The sequence below is a fragment of the Anomaloglossus baeobatrachus genome, chromosome 4, assembly GCF_048569485.1.
Source record: "Anomaloglossus baeobatrachus isolate aAnoBae1 chromosome 4, aAnoBae1.hap1, whole genome shotgun sequence".
Classification (NCBI taxonomy): Eukaryota; Metazoa; Chordata; class Amphibia; order Anura; family Aromobatidae; genus Anomaloglossus; species Anomaloglossus baeobatrachus.
Genome location: NC_134356.1, coordinates 653,287,388 through 653,314,282, shown reverse-complemented (window position 1 = coordinate 653,314,282; position 26,895 = coordinate 653,287,388). Strand labels below are relative to the sequence as shown.

At 47.2% G+C, this 26,895-nt stretch overlaps 1 protein-coding gene across 2 annotated transcripts in view; it reads left to right on the top strand.

Moving 5' to 3' along the window:
* The window catches only part of SHFL (shiftless antiviral inhibitor of ribosomal frameshifting), a 49,474-nt gene extending 24,308 nt beyond the window's left edge, over positions 1 to 25,166 (top strand). Inside the window, exons 3-8 of one of the 2 annotated variants that reach the window (XM_075346483.1) lie at positions 4,428 to 4,469; positions 6,162 to 6,191; positions 10,673 to 10,828; positions 12,431 to 12,534; positions 21,515 to 21,663; positions 22,650 to 25,166. In XM_075346483.1, the coding sequence (XP_075202598.1) occupies positions 4,428 to 4,469; positions 6,162 to 6,191; positions 10,673 to 10,828; positions 12,431 to 12,534; positions 21,515 to 21,663; positions 22,650 to 22,867 (699 nt within the window). In that variant the 3' untranslated portion in view covers positions 22,868 to 25,166. The remainder of the gene's footprint in view (positions 1 to 4,427; positions 4,470 to 6,161; positions 6,192 to 10,672; positions 10,829 to 12,430; positions 12,535 to 21,514; positions 21,664 to 22,649) is intronic. The other variant, XM_075346484.1, reaches the window with a different exon arrangement.
* The last annotated feature ends 1,729 nt before the right edge of the window (positions 25,167 to 26,895 follow it).

Genomic DNA, 26,895 nt, shown 5'->3' with positions numbered 1-26,895 from the left:
CTTCACACATATTGATGTCACCGGAACACTGGCAAAGCTGAAAACTGATTTGGAGGACCAGGAACTTGCAGTGGAGGTGGCTTAAGGAGAGGTCAGGCCATAGGACAGATGAGTATAATATATTTATTAATTGATCCCCTTCCCGAACCGCAAATGAAGACTGTAAAAATGGCACGAGTTTGATGTATTTTTGTGAATCAGATTCACAAAATTTTGGATACTCCTGAATCTGAAATATTTGGAAAAGGCAACAATTTAAAACAGTTCTGAAGCAATTCAGTTCCTCTATATTTAGATGTCGTCAGAGCACTGTCTGTTTTTTGCTGAGATGTTGATAGAAGGATTGTAAAAACTGATACTCAACCTTAAAGAGATCCAACACAATGGAAAAATAAAGGTTCATTGAGAAAACAAAATGAGGGCTAAGGGGTACTTCTCACATAGCGAGATCACTGCTGAGTCCCAGGTTTTGTGATGTACAAGTGACCTCATCAGCGATCTCGCTGTGTGTGACACTAAGCAGCGACCTGGCCCCTGCTGTGAAATTGCTGATCGTTACACCATGTTCTGGTTAATTTTTTGCTCGTCGGTCTCCCGCTGTGCAGCACACATCGGCGTGTTTGACGGCGGGAGACCAACGAGCACCGACTCTCTGTAAGCAGCGTACGCTGGTAACCAGGGTAAAGATCGGGTAACTAAGCAAAGCGCTTTGCTTAGTTACCCGATATTTACTCTGGTTACCAGCTTACACTGCTAAGCGCTGGCTCCCTGCACACGTAACTAGGGTAAATATCGGGTAACTAAGCAAAGCACTTTGCTTAGTAACACGATATTTACTCTCGTTACCAGCGTACGCCGCTTAGCGCTGGATCCCTGCACACATAGCCAGGGTAAATATCGGGTAACTAAGCAAAGCGCTTTGCTTAGTAACCCGATGTGTACCCTGGCTACGTGTGCAGGGAGCCAGCGCTAAGCGGTGTACGCTGGTAACCAGGGTAAATATTGGGTAACCAAGCAAAGCGCTTTGCTTAGTTACCCGATATTTACCCTGGTTACCAAGCGCAGCATCTTTACACGAGTCGCTGGTGGCTTGTCGCTGGTGAGATCTGCCTGATTGACAGCTCACCAGCGACCATGTAGCGACGCACCAGCGATCCTGACCAGGTCGTATCATGGTCGGAATCGCTGGTACGTCGTTCAGTGAGACGGTACCCTAAGGGTCTCTGGTTAGAGTGGTCATAAAAAGACCTTATCTGTCCTTCTATTTTATCAGTATGCTATAGTCCTGGTGGGCTAGTGAATAGAGTAACCCAGATACCATTGTGATGCTAGCCACTAGACAGACAAGTTGTGAGGCATGATAGTCAATTGTTCCAGGGTCAGGTATCAGAAGATCACGTCAAAATTGAGGGGATAGGCAGGTCACGGTCCTGAGTCAGAATATTAGAAGGGATCAGAGCAGAGGGACAAGTGAAAAGAATGGTCAAACAAAGTCAATGGTCAAGCAGCAAAATATCAATTTCCAGAGCACAGATACAAGAGACCAACTGGCACCACCAAACCAAAGACTAAGGGGTACTTTGCACACTACGACATCGCAAGCCGATGGTAGCGATGCCGAGCGCGATAGTCCCCGTCGCAGCTGCGATATCTTGTGATAGCTGCCGTAGCGAACATTATCGCTACAGCAGCTTCACACGCACTTACCTGCCCTGCGACCGTCGCTCTGGCCGGCGACCCGCCTCCTTCCTAAGGGGGTGGTTCATGTGGCGTCACAGCGAGGTCACACGGCAGGCGGCCAATAGAAGCGGAGGGACGGAGATGAGCGGGACGTAAACATCCTGCCCACCTCCTTCCTTCCTCATTGATGTTCCTCGCTCCTGCGGCTGCATACACAGCGATGTGTGCTGCCTGCTGGAACGAGGAACAACATCGTAACATCGGTCCTTCCGAAATTATGGAAATGACCGACACTACACCGATCATATGATTTCGACGCTTTTGCGCTCGTTAATCGTAGTAAAAAGGATTCACATACTCCGATGTCGACAGCGACGCCGGAAGTGCGTCCCTTTCGATTTGACCCCACTGACATCGCACCTGCGATATCGTAGTGTGCAAAGTACCCCTAAGGCTATGTGCCGACGGGGACATTGTTCTGCGGATATATCCGCAAGACATTCCGCAGGTGCTCCCAGAAATCCGCAACAGAACTTTCTCTGTTTCAATGCTGCGGATATACAGCGGAATGTCGTGCGGATATGGTGCGGACATTCTGCATTGAGGATACAGTACCATGGCTTCGGCATTGCATCCTCAATGCAGAACAAGTGCTGCAGTGATCGGGGTGCTCATACTTGCCTCCATCATGCAGCACCTCGCTTTCCGGCGGCCGGGTCACTGTCAGGCAGCGTCTGGTTCACTGTGCTGGAGGTGGGCGGGCCTGAACTAGCTCCGGCTGTCACATGACCGGAGCTCGTGCAGGCCCCGCCCACCTCTTCCTTCCTGTACCTGGCTGGATCCACCGCGCTGCTGCCGCTACACCGGACGGAGAAAGTGACTCGGGTCTCTATCAAGGCAGGTAAGTATATGGGACCCTGCGGAGAAATCCACAACAATAATTGACATGCTGCAGATTTTTCTGCATGAAAATCCGCACGATTTCCGCTGCGGAAAAATCCGCAGCGTGGGCACAGCATTTCCCAAATGCCATAGAAATGGCTGGGGAGTAGCTGTGCTGCAGATTTCTGGAAAATCCGCGGCTTTTCCGCGAGAAATCCGCGGCAAAATCCGCGCATTTTCCGCAGCGTGGGCACATAGCCTAAAGCTACTTTCACACATCCGGTTGTAGCAGTGCGGCACAATCCGGCGCTCTGCTGAAAAAACAAAACCGTTTTGTTGCTGCCGGTTTCGTTTTTTCCAGCATTGACTTGCATTGGCGCCGCATTGTGCCGCATGTTCTGTCCGGTTTTTGCCGCAAGCGGCAGATTTAGCCGATGATGCGGCCGGATGGAACGTTCCCTGGCACGTTTTTTGCTCCGGCAAAAAAAACGCATCACGCCGCATCTAGCCGCTGCGGCGCATTTTTCAATGCATGCCGGATGCCGCGCGATGCGGCAAAAAACGTATCCGGCCGCCGCATGCGGTTTCTTCCACTGCGCATGCTCAGTAGCGTGCCGCAACCGGAAAAAACGGACGGGCCGCATGTAAAAACTTATGCAAACGGTGCGGTGTTTTCGCCGCATCCGTTGCATAGGTTTCACAGCCGGATTGAGCCGCACTGCTCAAACCGGATGTGTAAAAGTAGCCTAAGACTGCCAGTGTTCTGGAATAAACTGCTCAGCTAAATAGCCGGGCAATCAAACCGAACAGGGCACACCTGGAAAACCCAGAACCTCCTACTATGAGATTGGACGACTGCACTGTCACTCAAAACACTGACAGCTCAGCACGCCCTGGCTCCAGGTTGGATGACTGAGCTGTCACTCACAGGACCGACAGCACCGCACACCCTGATCACTGAGCGGAGTATTCGTGACAACAATCGTGATCTAAAGCGGGCTTTACACGCTGCGACATCGCTAATGCGGAGTCGTTGGGGTCACGGAATTGGTGACGCACATCCGGCCGCATTAGCGATGCCGTTGCGTGTGACACCGATAAGCGATTTTGCATCGTTGCAAAAACGTGCAAAATCGCTAATCGGCGACATGGGGGTCCATTCTCAAATCTCGTTACTGCAGCAGTAACGAGGTTGTTCCTCGTTCCTGCGGCAGCACACATCGCTGCGTGTGACGCCGCAGGAACGAGGAAGCTCCCCTTACCTGCCTCCCAGCCGCTATGAGGAAGGAAGGAGGTGGGCGGGATGTTACGTCCCACTCAGCTCCGCCCCTCCGCTGCTATTGGGCGGCGGTTCAGTGACGTCGCTGTGACGCCGCACGGACCGCCCCCTTAGAAAGGAGGCGGTTCACCCGTCACAGCGACGTCGCCGGACAGGTATGTATGTGTGACGGCTGTTGTGCGGCACGGGCAGCGATTTGCCCGTGTCGCGCAACAGATGGGGGCGGGTACCCACACTAGCGATATCGTGACCGATATCGCAGTGTGTAAAGTAGCCTTTAGATCCTATCCTGGTGATTTTGGGGTCATCTATGGCTCCTCCCAAGTGTTTTCCGACTTGGTTGCCTCTAATACATTAATTCTTCAGGCTTTTAATCCAAAAAGTTGCCTGATGTGTAAAGACGAAGTTTGAAGTAGAAAAGTAAAACATACAAGAGGTAGAGAAGATACCGAAGGGCTCAGCACATCCAACAATTTCGGGCCCTCCACCTCTGTGGTGTGCCTTCAGGAGGACATTCGCCTTTATTCTGATTTTTTATTTTGTGCGCTGATAACATTATAGTGATGATACTTTTTTGCTGTTTCAGAATGTGATCAATAAAATGAAGAAGGACGGTGAGGTACCAAAGGTAAAGCTTATACCAGCCTGGATTTTGTCCCTTATTGGCAACTTGAGGGATTTTTTTTTTACTAGTCTGGACCAAAGCTCAATTCAGACCTAAGTCTTCTCTTGTGCTGCACCTGTTCTCTGAAACGCTCTGCCCAGACCATCACACTTACCTCTAACAGTCCCAGTTTATAGCTGTTCCTTGAAAGCTATTTCCATGGTTCTTACCAAACCTGATTGGGTCACTGTGGTCTCCAGTACTCCTGGTCCTCCACTAGCCACCCTTAATGCATCACTATGCATTTTGTCTAAGTGGATGTGTGATTAGGTCAAGTAGCTTTATACTGCCAAAACTAGAACATACGTTTTTTTGTGTCTCGTTTGTTAGTTCTGCCACTGTAAAAAGCAGTGGAATATGTTGGTGCTATGTAAATCAGCATTATGAAGGATCAGTCAGTTTTGTGTTAAAATAGAGAGTAGTGCATTGTGGGAGCTCAGACTGCAGATAAAGAATAATCTTTGATTAAAGAGTACTTGTTACCAAGTCAAAAGTGGACAGTTTTGTCTCCTATTCTTTTCCCCCTGCTCCCCTGAGTATTTGTTTTTTAAAAAATCCGCCATATGGTTTCAGAGATATGTGTCTTTTTTGTTCTGTGCAAGTTTTTGTGGCTTTTACAAGGGGACTGTCACGGTATGTGAGGGGTTAACAGGGGACCGGGGCTCCTCGACTGCCCCTGAGGCTAGGGGGGTCCTAGCTGTCCCTCTACCCAGAGATACTTCTAATGGTGAAGATGTCTGGGCCGCCTCCCTTGCCCTGATTTAATACCCCTCTCCCCCCATCCCAGGGGAGGACCGAGAAAGGAGCGATTGAATCCACAGATAAAAACAAACGGGGAAACCAAAAACTCTTATCACACAGATACCACATACGAAGATATAAGACAATATGTGATAAGGAGGAAATAAAGAGCAGGGAGGAAATATCCAGACAACAGACAACGAAAAAGTTTCTACAGCACACCAAGCAGCACACACTAAATCACCAGTAACAGGAGCACACGGACCGGTTTAGCAAAAGCTATAGTCGGCATGGGAAGACAGGCTCCACCATCTTAAAAAGGCAGGGAGAAACTGTGATAGGTCTGCCACAACATGTAATTCAAGAGGTAACCAGCAGGACAGCAGAAATGAACTCCTACCAGTCCGATTACTAATGAGCACACAGCTGATCGACACCCGAGCCTGTCTGTTTAACTCAGAAGCACCAGAGAAACCACAGTGTGGAGTATCAGAGTGTAGTCTGAACAGTGTCTTATGCCGCCATGACACTTGGCGAATTTAGAGCCAAACACCATGTGACAGGGACGTGGCTCACTGGTTAATAATGTGGCGCAAAGACACGCCCCAGAGGAACTTAAGCCACGCCTCCAGTGGGATCTAGCAGCAAGTGTTTTACTTTCCTGCAGTGCCCCCACAGGAAAAGAGAAGTATTGCACGTGTACTGACTGTTGTGCAGTGCACGGGTATACCGCCTCCTGCTGGCACAAGGAGACCTTGGGTAATAAACTAGTGGGGCCCCTTGTAAAATCCTAAAATGAACATTTGAAAATGGGTTTTCTGAACCAGACCAGCTCTACAGCGGCGACATCACGTGTTATTTCTTGTTTATCGTTATTGGCACATTTTGTAACATGATCTGTGTTTTAATTTTCAGGGAGATTTGGGGTCGGACAAGGATATAAAGGTAACGTTCCTGACGCTTCTGACACTTCATCAATTCGGATAATCGCTTCCTAATATCACGCTTAGCCTTAAAGGAGCAGCGGAAACGTTCACAGAATTACACTGCAGTAAATTCCAATTAGACGGTCTTATTTCATCCAGTTAACGAGCGCCGATCCAGTATATCAAGTGTAAAGTGGGGCCCTGTATGCGCCCATATTGCACCATCACAAGCAAACACTTAGGGAACACTTACATGCGCTCAGCTCTGGCCGATACATCAGCGCTCTGGACAATATCCAAGTTGTTGCTGAGAACAATGATTTTAGTTCTGGCATCAACAATCCAGTCACCTGATGAATGAACATTGTTTGGCTCATTCGTTGGGCGATTGTCGACATGTTTACATCAATGAACTCTCATCTACGCTGCCAGCATTTATAAATGTGGATGCTACACACACATATGTATATACAGAGCACATATGTGTACGTAGAGTATATACAAACATATGTACATAGACATGCTGCATACACAGAGCACACAGATACAGAGACATGTATACACAGAGCACATACGAGAATACAGAGACATGCACATACATACAGACACATGCACACATAGAGCACATACATACAGATACATCCATACAAACAGCACACATATACAGAGACATGCTGCATACACAGATCCAAAGACATGCATACATAGAGCACATACGTACACAGTGCACACACATACAGAGACATCCATACACAGAGCACATACATACAAAGAGCACATACATACAGAGACATGCTGCATAAACAGATACAGAGACATGTATACACAGAGCACATACGTACACAGTGCACACACATACAGAGACATCTGTACACAGAACACATACATACAGAGACATGCGTACACAGAGCACAAACATACAGATGAATGCACAGAGCACATACATACAAAGACATGCTACATTCACATAGCACATACATACAAATACATGCTGCATACACAGAGCACAGACATACAGAGACATGTATACATAGAGCACATACAGAAATACAGAGACATACATACAGAAGCATGCATACACAGAGCACATACATACAAATACAGTCAGGGCCAGAAATATTTGGACAGTGACACAAGTTTTGTTATTTTAGCTGTTTACAAAAACATGTTCGGAAATACAATTATATATATAATATGGGCTGAAAGTGCACACTCCCAGCTGCAATATGAGAGTTTTCACATCCAAATCGGAGAAAGGGTTTAGGAATCATAGCTCTGTAATGCATAGCCTCCTCTTTTTCAAGGGACCAAAAGTAATTGGACAAGGGACTCTAAGGGCTGCAATTAACTCTGAAGGCGTCTCCCTCGTTAACCTGTAATCAATGAAGTAGTTGAAAGGTCTGGGGTTGATTACAGGTGTGTGGTTTTGCATTTGGAAGCTGTTGCTGTGACCAGACAACATGCGGTCTAAGGAACTCTCAATTGAGGTGAAGCAGAACATCCTGAGGGTGAAAAAAAAGAAAAAATCCATCAGAGAGATAGCAGACATGCTTGGAGTAGCAAAATCAACAGTCGGGTACATTCTGAGAAAAAAGGAATTGACTGGTGAGCTTAGGAACTCAAAAAGGCCTGGGCGTCCACGGATGACAACAGTGGTGGATGATCGCCGCATACTTTCTTTGGTGAAGAAGAACCCGTTCACAACATCAACTGAAGTCCAGAACACTCTCAGTGAAGTAGGTGTATCTGTCTCTAAGTCAACAGTAAAGAGAAGACTCCATGAAAGTAAATACAAAGGGTTCACATCTAGATGCAAACCATTCATCAATTCCAAAAATAGACAGGCCAGAGTTAAATTTGCTGAAAAACACTTCATGAAGCCAGCTCAGTTCTGGAAAAGTATTCTATGGACAGATGAGACAAAGATCAACCTGTACCAGAATGATGGGAAGAAAAAAGTTTGGAGAAGACAGGGAACGGCACATGATCCAAGGCACACCACATCCTCTGTAAAACATGGTGGAGGCAACGTGATGGCATGGGCATGCATGGCTTTCAATGGCACTGGGTCACTTGTGTTTATTGATGACATAACAGCAGACAAGAGTAGCCGGATGAATTCTGAAGTGTACCGGGATATACTTTCAGCCCAGATTCAGCCAAATGCCGCAAAGTTGATCAGACGGCGCTTCATAGTACAGATGGACAATGACCCCAAGCATACAGCCAAAGCTACCCAGGAGTTCATGAGTGCAAAAAAGTGGAACATTCTGCAATGGCCAAGTCAATCACCAGATCTTAACCCAATTGAGCATGCATTTCACTTGCTCAAATCCAGACTTAAGACGGAAAGACCCACAAACAAGCAAGACCTGAAGGCTGCGGCTGTAAAGGCCTGGCAAAGCATTAAGAAGGAGGAAACCCAGCGTTTGGTGATGTCCATGGGTTCCAGACTTAAGGCAGTGATTGCCTCCAAAGGATTCGCAACAAAATATTGAAAATAAAAATATTTTGTTTGGGTTTGGTTTATTTGTCCAATTACTTTTGACCTCCTAAAATGTGGAGTGTTTGTAAAGAAATGTGTACAATTCCTACAATTTCTATCAGATATTTTTGTTCAAACCTTCAAATTAAACGTTACAATCTGCACTTGAATTCTGTTGTAGAGGTTTCATTTCAAATCCAATGTGGTGGCATGCAGAGCCCAACTCGCGAAAATTGTGTCACTGTCCAAATATTTCTGGACCTAACTGTACATACTGCATACACAGAGCACAGACATACAGAGACATGTATACACAGAGCACAGACATACAGAGACATGTATACATAGAGCACATACATACAGACACATGCACACACAGAGCACATACATACAGATACATCCATACAAACAGCACACATATACAGAGACATGCTGCATACACAGATCCAGAGACATGCATACATAGAGCACATACGTACAAAGTGCACACACATACAGAGACATCCATACACAGAGCACATACATACAAAGAGCACATACATACAGAGACATGCTGCATAAACAGATACAGAGACATGTATACACAGAGCACATACGTACACAGTGCACACACATACAGAGACATCTGTACACAGAACACATACATACAGAGACATGCGTACACAGAGCACAAACATACAGATGAATGCACAGAGCACATACATACAAAGACATGCTACATTCACATAGCACATACATACAAATACATGCTGCATACACAGAGCACAGACATACAGAGACATGTATACATAGAGCACATACAGAAATACAGAGACATACATACATACATACAGAAGCATGCATACACAGAGCACATACATACAAATACATACTGCATACACAGAGCACAGACATACAGAGACATGTATACACAGAGCACAGACATACAGAGACATGTATACACAGAGCACAGACATACAGAGACATGTATACATAGAGCACATACAGAAATACAGAGACATACATACATACATACAGAAGCATGCATACACAGAGCACATACATAAACAGAGCACATACAGAGACAGGCATACACAGAGTATATACACACATACATACAGAGACATGCATGCACAGAGGACATACATACAGAAATATGCTGCATACACAGAGGACATACAGACACATGTATACACAGAGAACATAGATACAGATACATGCTGCTTATACAGGACACATACATATACACACACACACACACACACACAATACAGCGTCTGTCTCTTCTTCAGCTCTTGCAGACTCTCGCACCGTACAGGACCTGGCTGTCACCATAGGTCCCGGAGCACTCGCAACATTAAAAACTACAATCATCCATCAAAAAAGCCTCATGGTCTAATTTGATGTCTCAAGGTGGTCTTAGTTAATAAAGGGCACAGACAGGCCCCCAAGAATGACCACTAGACAGCACTCTCCGAAATTCAGTTAGAAACAAATGACAAAAGGAGTTTTTAGGTGCAATAAGAATAGTTTTATTAATGTGTAATGCAAACAAAGTAATGGACATATACTTACATAAGGGAATATAGATTAAGGCACAACAGGGGGTACCAACATCAGCAGCACTGATAGACCACCGTTATTGTGGAGCCAATTAATTGAGTTGTGATCTCTCTGACACTCCATGCAGAGGCAGCATCGGAGTTGCGCAGGGTCAGTAAAGCTTCAGAGCAGCGATTACAAGCTTTATTGGAAAGAGCTTGTAAGCGCTGTGTTGCCGGTAATCAATAAAACGAACAGTTTACAATGGGATTTTTAATTACAAGTGCCAAGAATTAACCTTTCAGTGGAAAAAAAGTCATTAATACAATTCTTTTTTATATCTGAGAAAATGAGGTCCATCATGAAGTGTTTTGATCAGACGTGAGTGCCGCTAATAAAGGGCGGCTCTCGCTTTGGCGCTCTTGAACCTGCCACCTTACAGGATGACCGTGTGATCCTCGGGCTCAATAACTGATATAACAATGTATTCCCAGGACCTGGCTGCAAAACTGAAGTGTTTGCCTCTGACGGAAAAAAATCTGAAGATGTTTAACAACGCCTCCGAAAACCGGATTCCTTCCAGCGACAGACAGTTTGCCTGCAAAGACTGCGACAAGATGTGGTGGAGACGAGTTCCCGTGCGGAAGGAGGCGAGTGTTATTATTACTCGTATGTGAGGGAGGTTCCACTGTTTACCTATTAATCGATGGTTTACTAAAGGGGTTGTCCACTACTTTTCCATCAGTGATGGTCTATCCTTAGGATAGGTCATCAGTGTATGATCGGCCAGGGTCCAACACCCGGCACCCCCGCCGATCAGCTGCTTTAGGTGCCAGAGGTTCCAGAGCTGCTCTGTCAACAGATAGTGACCGATGTCGGGTACTGCTGTCACGCTAGGCATGGGGAAGTACCAAGTGAACGGCGAAAGGGAGGGAATCCCTGTGTCTAGGGAAGGGGGAGATGGTAACCCTTGACCAAACCTATCGCGGAGTTCCCTCTCCACCCTAGATAGGTTCCGCACCTATGCGCCGATCAGGATACCTGACCCTGACTGACCCTGAAATAGGCTCTAGATAGGGAGTGGATGGGATGAGCGCTTGGTCAACCCCGCTAGGTGCTAAAGGATACCCAGGGATAACAAACAAGGGAAAACAACAAACAACTTACCTTCAGTTGTCTCAGGGAGAGAAGCTGCAACAACCACCAAGATTCCCCTGATGTATGCAAGCCACCTGCTTGCACTGAAGCCTTGGTATATGAAATATCAACAGCACCGGGTAATAGGAAGTGAAGGTATATAAAGACGAGGGAAGTACTGATGACCAGCAACTGACAGGCTGAGGAAATCTGCAGGGTCCTAAAGGGAAAGGGATGAAAACCAAATAGAAATAATAGAAGTTCAGGGCAGTTTATGCAGCAAAATGCTGTGACCTTCTATAGCCAGACACCACAGGACTTGACAACTACACATCTGCCTCCCATTCAGATCATTAGGAGGTGGATGTGCAGTACTCAGCCCTGGCCGCTGTTAGGGCAGCTCCAGAAATGAGGATTTTTGGCTGCCGCCACCGCTGACACCGAGATCAGCTGATTGGCGGGGGTGTCTGACACCGACCTATCAGACAGTGATGACCTATCCTATGGACAGGCTAATCAATGTAAAAGTAGGGGCCAACCTCTTTACGTTGATAGTCTAGTTATGGTCATGCTGGGAGTTGCTGCTAGAAGAGAGGAAGAGAGAGCTGCTCATCCTTGCTCCAAATTATTTTGCAACAATACCCCCTTACCGACCTGTGACGTACATTTTCGGCACAGATCACTTGTGGGGTGATCCAGCTCCATTCCGAACAGATGGCGGTGGTGCTTCACAGCCGGCATCTCTCTTCGGAACAGCAGCAACCGGAGCTAATTCCGATCGCTGCTGTCTAACCTATTAAGTTTCATTGTCAATCACTGACACAGCCGCATTTAAATGGTCCACTCGATTGTGGGGGAGCAGATGGGTTACACATGGCAGCTGGGACCTGCTGCTTCTACTATATACTGCAATACTTTGCTATGACATTTAAGAAATCAGTGCACACTAAGGTAGTTGCTATTAGATGCTGGCTGTATAACACAGCAGGCATCCGTGTATAAATTGAGCTCAGCTGCTGTGCTTGCGCCATATACACATGCACCCGCTGTCGGAAAGGGGTTAATAGAACAGGGTGATGACAAAGTAATTATTCTCACTATATTTATTTCTTTAGGTGTCAAAGTGTCACAGCTGTCGCAAAAAATACGACCCCGTCCCTCTGGACAAGATGTGGGGGTTTGCGGAGTTCCACTGCCCTAACTGCAATCGCACATTCAAGTAAGGAATTCCCTAATATTGTCTCACTTGAGGCTAAAAATTATTTTTGCAATTTGGTTTCATTAAAAATGTTGCATCGTTTGTTGCTCTGTCTGTTGCTGACTGCAGAATGAGTTAACTGTTAATCCGTCAGTGAGCCCACAATGAAGGTCAGACAGGGAGCTCTTTTATCTATCTTTTGCTGTAAGCTTCTCTCCGCAGATTTACCACCACAGACCACATCAGAGCTGAATGTGCAGCGAAACAAAGAACCAATTGCAAAATGTTTAATGGAATCCAACTGCAGAAATGATTTTTAGCGCCCAATACATGCAATTAAGTAAAACAACTAGTAATGGGCGGACTCGCAGATAATCGGTACCAGCGGATCCAACCGGGTTTAAAAAAAAAAATCCAATATCGGGCTGGATGCCGGTCCCCATATAAGTTTATGGAGACCAGAATCCGTCAATTAAAAACGGTGGTAGAAAGCATAGGGGGTAGGGGCAAGCGCGTTATACTTACTGAGGCTTCGGTAAATCTGTCACACTGCTCCCGTGGCCGCTCATTCACATCTGGGGCTGCTCATTAGCCTCATACGTAGTCACTGCTTACCCTGTCCATCGACGTCTGTGATTGGCTGCAGTCAGATGCACCCCCACGCTGAGGGCTTCCAATCACAGACACTACGTACGTCTATATTGTACAGTATAAATAAATAAATTGGCGTGGGGTCTCCCCATATTATGATACCCAGCACAGATGAAGCACACAGCTACAGGCTGCAGCCCCCAGCTATGCACTTATCTTGGCTGTGTATCAAAATAGGAGGAACCGCATGCGGATTTTCTTTTTTATTATTATTTAAATAAATCATTTTAAACAACAGTGTGTGGTCCCCTCCAATTTTGATACCCAGGCATGATAAATCCTGACAACTGCTTATTGGGCCCCCCAGCCTAAAAATAGCAGCCTCCAGCTGCCCTGGATTGTCGCATCCACTATGAACGGAAGGGGCACATGCATAGATGTAAAACAGATAAACAATCTACGCATGCACCCCTTCCTCTCGTAGTCTTCATCACAGTGTGTTCAATAAAATGGCGCTAGAGGTTGCGGTACGCACATGCACCATTTTAATGAAGACATCATTATTGTGGCAATGCGCACGCGCCGCCAACAACATCAATGGCTTCACAATATTCCAATAAAGAAAAGGGAGCTAGCCAGAAGGGATACACGGTCAGGACCCGACCCATAAAGGCCCGCACCGTTGCACTTGTCAATCAGAGTGCAGGGCATATCTGCAACTTTGAATAAGGATATTTCTGCAACCGAGCATCCGATCTTTGTACAACAAGTATGATCAGAATCCTACTGCCTGTATGGCTCTGCTTTTACTTCATGTTACAAAATCCTGGTGATTGGTTCTCGTTAAGTCTATTATAAAAATGTATTACTGTGAATGCCAGCAGTCACCACTAGAGGGAGCTTGTTGCCTTGTGCTATCATAGACTTCAATGTAGAGGCAGCTCTTTAGCTCCCTCTGGTGGCACAGAAAATAAAACACATTAACTAAAAAATGTGTTACGGAAGGTGGTCTCTATTGTTTAGGGCATAGTAAGATTCTCACACCCTAAATATAAATATACAGAAGCAGAGGCCTCCTCTACATGTTCTTGCTAATGCTGCCAAAAATGCTGGAGACCTAGGCTTTGATTCCTCATTGCAGTTTTCTGGAGTTATTTGCTACTTTTTTTTAGTGAGTTTTTTTTATTTCATTTTATACTCTATAAAATTTGTAACACTGTTCAAGTTTTCTTTCTTTTCTTTGTCGCTCCTAATTGGGAGACCCAGACAATTGGGGTGTATAGCTACTGCCTCCGGAGGCCACACAAAGTATTACACTTAAAAGTGTAAGGCCCCTCCCCTTCTGGCTATACACCCCCCCGTGGGATCACGGGCTCCTCAGTTTTATGCTTTGTGCGAAGGAGGTCAGACATCCACGCATAGCGCCACAGCTTAGTCAGCAGCAGCTGCTGACTATGTCGGATGGAAGAAAAGAGGGCCCATACGGGGGCCCCCAGCATGCTCCCTTCTCACCCCACTTGCGGTCGGCGGTGTTTGTTAAGGTTGAGGTACCCATTGCGGGTACGGAGGCTGGAGCCCACATGCTGATTCCTTCCCCATCCCCATTAGGGCACTGGGTGAAGTGGGACTTTACCGGTCTCCGGGCACTGAGACCGTGCTCCATCCACAGCCCCTGGAGGACCTGCTGGATACGGAGCGGAGTTTCCTCAGGGACAGGACCCTGCTTCATTAAGGTACTCCGTGTCCCCGTGCTTACCGCACGCACACTGCAGCATTGCTGGGTGTGTTAGTGCGCCGGGGTAAACAGCGTTGCTGCGCTTGTGCCGTTACTCACTACAGCTCTGCTGAGTGAGGAGACTTAGTACGATCGGCCGATCCGGCTGCTGGGGTCAGTGTTTACTGCGTCGCGGCTGGGATTTGTGGTGCGCCGGGGACTTCCGCGCTGGCCGTGCATATATGACGGCCGCGCTAGATTACTACAGTCCCCGGCTTTTGCGGCCTAGTTCGTATCGTTCCCGCCCCCAGACCTGCCAGTCAGGAGGAGGGCGGGACGCTGTACAGACCAGCAGCGCTAAGAGCTGGAGTCTGTTTTACATACTCCAGCCCTTACACTAGGCACAGTGGGACGCAGTTTCCCGCACTTTTGTTTGTGGCACGCCCACGGTCCACCCCTCTTCACAGGACGCCGGCAGCCATTCCTGCCTGCACGCTGAGCTGCAGAGGGGAGGCTGGGAGACCCAGACAAGGGATTCTACGACCTCACACCCGCTTTTCAGCGGGCGGTAAGCAGCCCTCAAGGGCTCTCCCCCACTTGTGCCATAGTGTACTTTGTATTTTGTGCTGGCAATACTTTACACTGTACGGTCGCTGGTGATTTCTGCTATATACCCTCCTTAGATTTCTCAAGGAGACAACAGCATGTCGTCCGCAAAAAGCAAAAGTGCCAAGGCACGGACTTTATATGCTGCCTGTACCGCATGTGGGGCTGCTCTACCGGCAGGTTCCACTGACCCCCATTGTGTGCAGTGCTCGGCCCCTGTGGCAATTGCTCAGCCGGGGCCTCTGCTAGAGGTGACCCAGGGAGAACCACCTGTGAATGCTGTCCAGGTGACAGGGACGGAGTTTGCAGCTTTTGCTGACAGATTGTCTATGACTATGTCTAAAATTCTTGAAACATTGCAGTCTAGACCAGTAACTCAGACCATGGGCACTGTTGATTCATTGCCCCCTGGTCCCCCTCAGCTGGAACACTTCCTAGCTCCGGGGGTGTCACATGCACCCCAGGGTGACGGCTCTGACTCGGACGACAGTCCCAGACAACCTAAGCGGGCTCGCTATGAGCGACCCTCAACTTCATCACACTGGTCAGGGTCCCAGCGGGACGACTCTCTGTGTGATGAGGCGGATGTAACTGATCAGGATTCTGATACTGGGGCCGCTCTCAATCTAGATACCCCGGATGGTGACGCCATAGTGAATGATCTTATAGCGTCCATCAATAAGATGTTAGATATTTCTCCACCAGCTCCTCCTGCGGAGGAGGCAGCTTCACAGCAGGAGAAATTCCATTTCAGGTATCCCAAGCGTAAATTAAGCACTTTTCTGGACCACTCTGACTTTAGAGACGCAATCCAGAAACACCACGCTTATCCAGATAAGCGTTTCTCCAAACGGCTTAAAGATACGCGCTATCCTTTTCCCCCTGACATGGTCAAGGGCTGGACACAGTGTCCCAAGGTGGACCCTCCAATCTCCAGGCTTGCAGCCAGATCTCTAGTTGCAGTGGAAGATGGGGCGGCACTTAAAGATGCCACTGACAGACAGATGGAGCTCTGGTTAAAATCCATCTATGAAGCGATTGGAGCGTCGTTGGCGCCAGCATTCGCAGCCGTATGGGCACTCCAAGCTATTTCAGCTGGCCTTACACAGGTCGACACGGTCACACGTACATCTGCTCCGCAGGTGGCACCATTGACCTCTCAAATGTCTGCATTCGCGTCTTACGCGATTAATGCTGTCCTAGACTCTACGAGCCGTACGGCGGTGGCGTCAGCCAACTCCGTGGTTTTACGCAGAGCCCTGTGGTTGAGAGAATGGAAGGCAGATTCTTCTTCCAAGAAGTGCTTAACCAGTTTGCCTTTTTCTCGTGACCGATTGTTTGGTGAGCGTTTGGATGAAATCATTAAACACTCCAAGGGTAAGGATTCATCCTTACCGCAACCCAGACAAAACAAACCCCAACAGAGGAGGGGACAGTCTGGTTTTCGGTCCTTTCGAGGCTCAGGCAGGTCCCAATTCTACTCGTCCAAAAGGACTCAAAAGGATCAGAGGAGCTCAGATTCTTGGCGGACTCAATCACGCCCAAAAAAGCCAGCCGGAAGAACCGTTACCAAGACGGCTTCCTCATGACTTTCAGTCTCCTCTCTCCGCATCCTCGGTCGGTGGCAGGCTCTCCCGCTTTGGCGACATTTGGCTGTCACAGGTCAAAGACCGTTGGGTGAGAGACATTCTGTCTCACGGGTACAGGATAGAGTTCAGCTCTCGTCCTCCAACTCGTTTCTTCAGAACTTCTCCACCGCCCGACCGAGCCGATGCTCTGCTGCAAGCGGTGTCCGCTCTAAAGGCGGAAGGAGTGGTGACTTCCGTTCCTCTTCAGGAACAAGGCCACGGTTTTTACTCCAATTTGTTTGTGGTGCCAAAGAAAGACGGGTCGTTCCGTCCCGTCCTGGATCTAAAGCTGCTCAACAAACACGTAAAAACCAGGAGGTTCCGGATGGAATCTCTCCGCTCCGTTATCGCCTCAATGTCTCAAGGAGATTTCCTAGCATCAATAGACATCAAGGATGCTTATCTCCACGTGCCGATTGCGCCAGAGCATCAGCGTTTTCTACGCTTCGTTATAGGAAGCGAACACCTGCAGTTCGTAGCTCTACCTTTCGGGCTGGCGACAGCCCCTCGGGTCTTCACCAAGGTCATGGCAGCAGTAGTAGCAGTCCTGCACTCGCAAGGTCACTCTGTGATCCCGTATTTAGACGATCTACTTATCAAGGCACCCTCTCAAGAGGCATGCCAACACAGCCTGAACGTGGCACTGAAGACTCTCCAGAGTTTCGGGTGGATCATCAACTTTTCAAAGTCAAATCTAACCCCGACCCAATCACTAATATATCTTGGCATGGAGTTTCATACTCTCTCAGCGATAGTGAAACTTCCACTGGACAAACAGTGCTCGCTACAGACAGGGGTGCAATCTCTCCTGCAGGGCCAGTCGCACCCCTTGAGGCGCCTCATGCACTTCCTAGGGAAGATGGTAGCAGCAATGGAAGCAGTTCCTTTTGCGCAGTTTCATCTGCGTCCATTACAATGGGACATTCTCCGCCAATGGGACGGGAAGTCGACGTCCCTCGACAGGGAGGTCTCCCTCTCTCAGGCAGCCAAGGAATCTCTCCGGTGGTGGTTTCTTCCCACCTCATTGTCAAAAGGAAAGTCGTTCCTACCCCCATCCTGGGCGGTGGTCACGACAGATGCGAGTCTAGCAGGGTGGGGAGCAGTGTTTCTCCACCACAGGGCTCAAGGTACGTGGACTCGGAAAGAGTCCACCCTTCAGATCAATGTTCTGGAAATCAGAGCAGTCTATCTTGCCCTACAAGCCTTCCAACAGTGGCTGGAAGGCAAGCAGATCCGAATTCAGTCGGACAACTCCACAGCGGTGGCATACATCAACCACCAAGGGGGAACACGCAGTCGGCAAGCCTTCCAGGAAGTCCGGCGGATTCTGACGTGGGTGGAAGACACGGCATCCACCATATCCGCAGTTCACATCCCAGGCGTAGAAAACTGGGAAGCAGACTTTCTCAGTCGCCAGGGCATGGACGCAGGGGAATGGTCCCTTCACCCGGACGTGTTTCAGGAGATCTGTCGCCGCTGGGGGATGCCGGACGTCGACCTGATGGCGTCACGGCACAACAACAAAGTCCCGGTTTTCATGGCACGGTCTCACGATCACCGAGCTCTGGCGGCAGACGCCTTAGTTCAAGATTGGTCGCAGTTCCGGCTACCGTATGTGTTCCCACCTCTGGCATTGTTGCCCAGAGTGCTCCGCAAAATCAGGTCCGACTGCCGCCGCGCCATTCTCGTCGCTCCAGACTGGCCAAGGAGGTCGTGGTACCCGGATCTGTGGCACCTCACGGTAGGCCATCCGTGGGCACTACCAGACCGTCCAGACTTGCTGTCTCAAGGGCCATTTTTCCATCTGAATTCTGCGGCCCTGAACCTGACTGTGTGGCCATTGAGTCCTGGATCCTAGCGGCCTCAGGTTTATCTCATGAAGTGGTTGCCACCATGAGACAGGCTAGGAAGCCATCCTCCGCCAAGATCTACCACAGGACGTGGAGGATATTCCTATCTTGGTGCTCTGCTCAGGGAGTTTCTCCCTGGCCTTTTGCATTGCCTACTTTTCTTTCCTTCCTGCAGTCTGGGTTGGAAAAAGGTTTGTCGCTTGGCTCCCTTAAAGGTCAAGTCTCCGCGCTATCCGTATTTTTTCAGAAACGCCTGGCGCGACTTCCTCAGGTACGCACGTTCCTGCAAGGGGTTTGTCATATCGTCCCCCCTTACAAGCGGCCGTTGGAGTCCTGGGACCTGAACAAGGTTCTAATTGCTCTCCAGAAGCCGCCTTTCGAGCCTATGAAGGAGGTTTCCCTTTCTCGTCTTTCACAGAAAGTGGCCTTTCTAGTGGCGGTCACGTCTCTTCGGAGAGTGTCCGAGCTGGCGGCGTTATCATGCAGATCTCCATTCCTGGTGTTTCACCAGGACAAGGTAGTTCTGCGTCCAATTCCAGAATTTCTTCCCAAGGTGGTATCTTCCTTTCATCTCAATCAAGATATCACTTTACCGTCTTTGTGTCCGCATCCAGTTCACCAATTTGAAAAGGGTTTGCATTTATTGGATCTGGTGAGAGCACTCAGGATCTACATTTCCCGCACGGCGTCTCTGCGCCGCTCGGATGCACTCTTTGTCCTTGTCGCTGGTCAGCGTAAAGGGTCGCAAGCTTCCAAATCCACCCTTGCGCGGTGGATCAAGGAACCAATTCTTCACACCTACCGTTCGGCTGGGCTTCCGATTCCATCAGGACTGAAGGCCCATTCTACCAGAGCCGTGGGTGCGTCCTGGGCATTACGGCACCAGGCTACGGCTCAGCAGGTGTGCCAGGCGGCTACCTGGTCGAGTCTGCACACTTTTACCAAGCATTATCAGGTGCATACCTACGCTTCGGCGGATGCCGGCCTAGGTAGACAAGTCCTTCAGGCGGCGGTGGCTCACCTGTAGGAAAGGGCTGTTTGACGGCCCTATCACGAGGTATTCTTTTACCCACCCAGGGACTGCTTTTGGACGTCCCAATTGTCTGGGTCTCCCAATTAGGAGCGACAAAGAAGAAGGGAATTTTGTTTACTTACCGTAAATTCCTTTTCTTCTAGCTCCAATTGGGAGACCCAGCACCCGCCCTGTTTTCTTAGGAAGTTTGTTTTTTTTTCGGGTGCACATGTTGTTCATGTTGAACAGTTCAGTTCTCCGAGGCTGTTTCTCGGGTTGAATTTGTATTTAAAACAGTTATTGGCTTTCCTCCTTCTTGCTTTTGCACTAAAACTGAGGAGCCCGTGATCCCACGGGGGGGGGTGTATAGCCAGAAGGGGAGGGGCCTTACACTTTTAAGTGTAATACTTTGTGTGGCCTCCGGAGGCAGTAGCTATACACCCCAATTGTCTGGGTCTCCCAATTGGCGCTAGAAGAAAAGGAATTTACGGTAAGTAAACAAAATTCCCTTCTTTTCTAAGTCTTTTTTTCAATTTTCTTCTTAATAATTTTGCTTATTCAGATGTCTTAGGTTATGTGCACACACGTTAAGTACTCGCTGGCGACATTTCTGCTGCAAATATTGAAGAGCTGGCAGGAAAAACGCAAGATAAAATATGTGTGTGTGTGCTTGCTGTGTTTTTGATGTATTTTTTTTAATGTGTTTTTTATGCACTTTTTGCCCATTTATTAGAATAGGTGAAAAACACACCAAAACCCGATATTTGTCAGCAGCTTCTTTATCCTTATTTCACCATCCTCTACAGCTTTGAGCGTGAGACGACCTTGATTTCATGGACAATCATCTTGGCTATCTCATACATAAATTTGACTTTCAATTATTTAGCATATGATTAGTTATGGAGATTCTTGTCATCTGACTGCATTGTTACTGTTTTGCTCCTAAAAATGTATTATTATGTTTGTATTTTGTAAATCCAGCTTTAATTTTCACACTGCCTGAATCCTTCTGCGCTCTTGATCAGATTCAAGCATGTCTAGACCGAAATCTGATCCCAGGTCTCTTATCCATGCACCCAATCTTGGTGCATAGTGGTTGCAAGTCAAATTTCTATATGAAATAGCCAAGTTGGTTCTTTATAAGATAAAGGTCATCTCACTCTTAAACCTGTAGTGGATGATGAGATATGGAGCCTGAAAATCAAAAGTTCAAAACATTGTTACCCTTTTGCTCGTCAGTGTGTATATACAGCATATAGAAGACACTGAAACTGCTCTAATACATTACAGTATATAGAGACACTGAGACTGCTTTATATACAACACATAGAAGACCCTGAGACTGCTTATAAATCAGGGCCATCGTCAGAACGGAGAAGAAATGTGATAGGATCCAGAGCGAGAACTGATCTTTGGTGCTGGAGAGCACGCACACTGTTTATCATAGAGGAGGTTTTCTGATTTTTGGCATTGTCCGAAGAAATGCTATAGATGCCTGAAAGGTGTAGGACAAATTATAAGGAGATCGAGGGTCTGCTGAGCTCAAACTTGACCTTTTTTGTGCATAATCTCCCGGTATTTTATTTTTTCCCATTTGCAGGGGATTCTCACAGATGGGGCTTTCATGTCCATGTTACATATGTGGCACTCCAGTCTTACCCAGTCGAATACTTCCTCCCCGCCGGAATAACGGCCAACGCACCCGAAACCCTCACAGCTGCTTCGGAGAAAATTGTTATAACCGGAGAGGTAATTATTCTAATAATATAAATATATAATAATGCAAAAAAAAAATAAAAAAAAAATAATATATATATATATATATATATATATATATATATATATATATATATATATACAGTATATATAAACCACAAAAATATATAAAGGTAAGAAAACAAAATAACATAAAAATTATATTTATATTATAATACGTACGGTATATTTCACAACCGAGGTCGTAGCGTTACGTCTTGAGCTTCTGAGTGTTACATCGTGGCTTAATACAAATGTTAGAGCTGTGGTCTTGGTCTTATTTTAAAGCCAAGTGTCATGACAAACAAGGGGTACACCGGGGACACTTTAACAGCGGAGGGCCTAGGACTAGTGAAAGGGAGGATGGACACCTCTTCCACTTACCTGCTGCTGTACCCTGCACTCCTAGCCAGTCACTATACAGGTTCCTCACCTGTCGCCGAGCAGGAACCTGAAGCCCTGAAAACACCCTACACTAGTCCCTGGCTAGGGAGTGGGCAGGTAAGGGATGCTAGCCCCCCTGCTGCACTAGAACAACACAACAGGGAAAGAAGGCAGAAAAGGGAAAAACAACAACAAACTGCTGCAGCCAGCACCAAGACTCCAGTCACCACAGCAACTTCAAGAAAAGGTCTCAGCAGCTCCTTCCACCTCCAGGCCAAGCTTCAGAATGGATAAAAGAATAACCGGCAACCTCTGCTGGTAATAGAGGGTATATAAAGGGACTAGGAGTGGTCCCAAACCAGTAACACCTAGCTGGTAATTAGCCGCATTAACCCTACAACTTTCAAAGGAAAGGAAAACACATTTAATATTGAGAGTCAGGAGTGGAAATGACTCCTGTATCTGTCACTAGGCTCATAATGTAAGACAGACAAACGTGACACCAAGTTTAATTAACATTAGAAGTTTTAACGTAAGGCTTTGAACTGTTCCTAAATGTGTGGACATTGACCTTTGTTTTTCATGTCTACACACAGATCCTTACATTCCTGGTCTTGAATGTGTCCATCCCAGGAGCAGGGCCAAAAACAACCATCCCAAAGTGCTGTATCCAAGCATGCTGCACGTCAGCACTGGCTCCACCGTGGCCACATGCCTGAGCCAAGGCAGCCTGACCCAGTGCGATGTGGACGATCTCATCCTGGACGACATACAGGAGTCTTGCGAAGACGAGAGCGACAGCAACGACAGCTAAGAAGCGCAACGTGTCAGCTATCGGTTCAGCATGCATTTCCATAGTTATCATTCTTGTGGGCCATGTCTGTGTTTAGGGAATCGCGTAGATGGCAATTATCTAGTTATTGGAAATTGCACCTTTTACGGGCAGGAGTGTTCTGATAATGGAAGCCGATTGAGAAGTGGGGATAGCAAGAGAGTAGGAGATGTCAGTCCTTTATGACCCACTTAAGATCGATGGAGACCTTTACAGTCAAACCCCTACTGATCCTTCAGAGGTCCCCAACCTGTAGCTCGAGAGTCACATGTGTCTCGCGGGCCCATGATTTATGACCCGCAGCGTTCTGCAAGCTTGGTGCCTTAACACCACGTCTAGCAAATAACTATGAACAGCAGGTCTTCAGATGGTGATAATTTTGAGTAGCCCCACATTAAAGAGGAGATCTGAATGAGGGGTAAGGTAGGAGCCCCTGGATCTTTGTATACCGCCTCAGTGTGATTTCTGTGGAAAAGCTTTATACCGGTAAATGGGGTCTCTGGGTGTCACTACTGTGAGGGGAACTGGATGTGGCTTGTGACTCTCTCTTAGAGCTGATTGTGGCTCGCAACTCTCTCTCAGAGCTGAATGTAGCTTGAGACACACGGAGAGCTGAATGTGGCTCGCGATCCTCTCTCAGAGCTGAATGTGGCTCACAGCGCTTTATCAGAGCTGAATGTGGCTCGTGACGCTCTCTCAGAGCAGAATGTGACTTATAACCCTCTCTCGGAGCTGAATGTGGCTTGCGACCCTCAGAGCTGAATGTGGCTCCAGACGCTGTGAGAGTTGGATGTGGCTACAGATGATCTGAGAGTTGGATGTGGCTCCAGACGTTCTGAGAGCTGTATGTGGCTCGTGACCCTCTCTTGGAGCTGAATGTGGCTCCAGACGCTCTGAGAGCTGAATGTGGCTCCAGACGCTCTGAGAGCTGAATGTGGCTCCAGACGCTGTGAGAGTTGGATGTGGCTCCAGATGATCTGAGAGTTGGATGTGGCTCGTGATCCTGTCTCCGAGCTGAATGTGGCTCCAGACGCTCTGAGAGCTGAATGTGGCTCAAGACGCTCTGAGAGTTGGATGTGGCTCCAGACGCTCTGAGAGCTGGATGTGGCTCGCGACCCTCTCTCGGAGCTGAATGTGGCTTACGCCCCTCTCAGAGCTTAATGTGGCTCAAGACGCTCTGATGGCTGAATGTGGCTTGAGACACTCTGAGAGCTGAATGTGGCTCACAACGCTCTCAGAACTGAATGTGGCTCCCAACGCTCTTTCATAGCTGAATGGGGCTTGTGATGCTCTGAGAGCTGAATGTGGCTCCAGACGCTCTGAGAGCTGGATGTTGCTTGCGACCCTCTCTCGGAGTTGAATGTGGTTCTTGACCCTTTCACAGAGCTGAATTTGGCTTGCAACCCTCTCTCGGAGCAGAATGTGGCTCGAGATGCTCTCTGATAGCTGAATGACTCACAATCCTCTCTTGTAGCTGACTGTAGCTCACGACTCGAGCTGAATGTTGCTCCAGATGCTATGAGAGCTGAATATGACTCGCAATGCGCTCAGAGTTGAATGTGGTTCGAGCCGCTTTCTGAGAGCTGGAGGTGGCTCGCGATGCTCTCTCAGCGCTGGATGTGGCTCATGACCCTCTCCCAAACTGAATGTGGTTTGTGACCTTCTCTCAGAGCTGAAAGTGGCTCTCAAGATTAGAAAAGTTGGGGATATCTGCTTTAAGGGATGACGTTGTCACTCAGCACGGCAGGAATATCCCTTTAAATTTTGTGATGTCGGCATAGCTGCTTTACAATGGCCTGCGCATGCGGTTCCAAAAGTAGACTACAGACTGCTATAAAGTACTGCAGCCTGCATTCCGCCAATCAATTTAAAGAGCAAGGACATAAAACGTTGTACACAACCAAAAATAGACATAGAATACATGTAATTGCCATTTATGCAGTTTTCTAAACACATTGGTAAAGGCTCCCACTTCATGGTCTTCAGTCAGTGCCTTATTCCCTGCGGCTCAGGACTGTGTGAATGAGCGATGCCTACCTCCTGGGACACTCACAGCCTCCATTCCTCCTTTGCGATGTCTTTTTTTCCTCTTTTACACTAGTTACTTCCAGTGTCACTTGTCATTTCAATTTTGGAAAGTTTATTGTTTTGCTGTTTTGCAAATATTTTTGTTAATACAAAATAAGAATATAAGTTTTGCAGCAAATGTGTCCAGTGTATGATTTACTACGGTGCGGTGAGCGAGCTCCAGAGGACACCACTTGGGCGAAACATCGGGGAAACCCTATTCCCTGAAAAGGTATCAGGAATTAACTTGTCCCCATGATAACGTTTCCTGTGTTTTAGCTTTTCAGTGTTATCATAGGGACACCCACAATTCTTTTTTTTTTTTAATTATTACTTTCCAGCTGTGAAAGACAACTTCTGATTGGTTACTGTTATCCCTATGATAACACTGAGCATTAGGCAAGAAAAGTGTTACCGTAGGGAAATAGGCTTGGAGTAGAACTGGTTTCTATTTTGGTGGGAATGTGGTTTTTTTTATTAATTTTAGTTTTTAATTATTTTTGTAATTTATTTTCAATTTATGATATAGAACTATACTAAGAAAATAATAAATAGAAATCTTGCAGTTTTTACACTGGCCACAGGGGCTATTGTAGACTCACTTTTTAGGAAATTCACATGTACACTGGAGACCAAAATTAGAGAAAAATGTATGATCATTTGCTTTTTTCAGAAATAATGTAATCTACATTGATGACCATGCTCCGGTTTCCTGTAATGGGTGCCCCATGCCACTAGAACAGGGTTTTATAAAAGAGCCAAAGTTTATCAACATAAAACCTTTATTTTGCCCAAAACGTGATGATGATAATTAGAGAACAGCAATGACTGCAGCACGGAGAGAGATGATCAGTAAATGTTCTGCAGCTAACAATAGTCACAATCACGAGGACGTGCACCGGCCGTCGCTGTGAATGACGTCAGCACATCTGTGACCACAGGACATCACTAGTCTCTCACACTGCTCCGGTGGGATTCTGGTCCACTCTTCTTCCAGTATCTTGCACAGTTCTTTGACTGTTGTAGGTTTCTTGGCCATAACATTTCACCAAGGATTTTCCAGAGGTTTTCTATTGGGTTTAGATCAGGACTCTGGGCTGTGGCCATTTCTTTATTTCTAGGAACTGCTTTCCCCGTTTTGCTGTGTGACATGGGACCATTGTCCTGCATGAAAATTGCTGGCTGAGTGATGAACGCAAGTAAGGAACCACGTGTTGTTGGAGAAGGCTCTGATCCACGCTTGCATTCACTTTGCCATGTAGCTGTATGAGAGGTCCAACTCCTGCTGCAGAAAACATTCCCCAAACCATGACACTTCCTCCACCATCTTTCACTGTCTTCTTAACACACTTTGAGTTCAGTCTTTCTGTTGCAAGTAGAACCCTCAGTATGTGAAGGCTTATACTTAACATGAGTTCTTCTGGAATCCCAAGGAAATCTTACACAGGGCGACCATTATTCTTCTGTACAGTACACTGTGTGCAGAATTATTAGGCAAATGAGTATTTTGATCACATGATACTTTTTATATATGTTGTCCTACTCCAAGCTGTATAGGCTGAGAGCCAATTACCAATGAAGTAAATCAGGTGATGTGCATCTCTGTAATGAGGAGGGGTGCGATGTAATGACATCAACACCCTATATAAGGTGTGCTTAATTATTAGGCAACTTCCTTTTCTTTAGCAAAATGGGTCAGAAGAGAGATTGGACGGGCTCTGAAAAGTACAAAATTGTGAGATGTCTTGCAGAGGGATGCAGCAGCCTTGAAATTGCCAAACTTTTGAAGCGCGATCACCAAACAATCAAGTGTTTCATGGCAAATAGCCAACAGGGTCGCAAGAAACGTGTTGGGCAAAAAAGACGCAAAATAACTGGCCATGATTTGAGGAAAATCAAGCGTGAATTTGCCACCAGTTTGGTCATATTTCAGAGCTGCAACG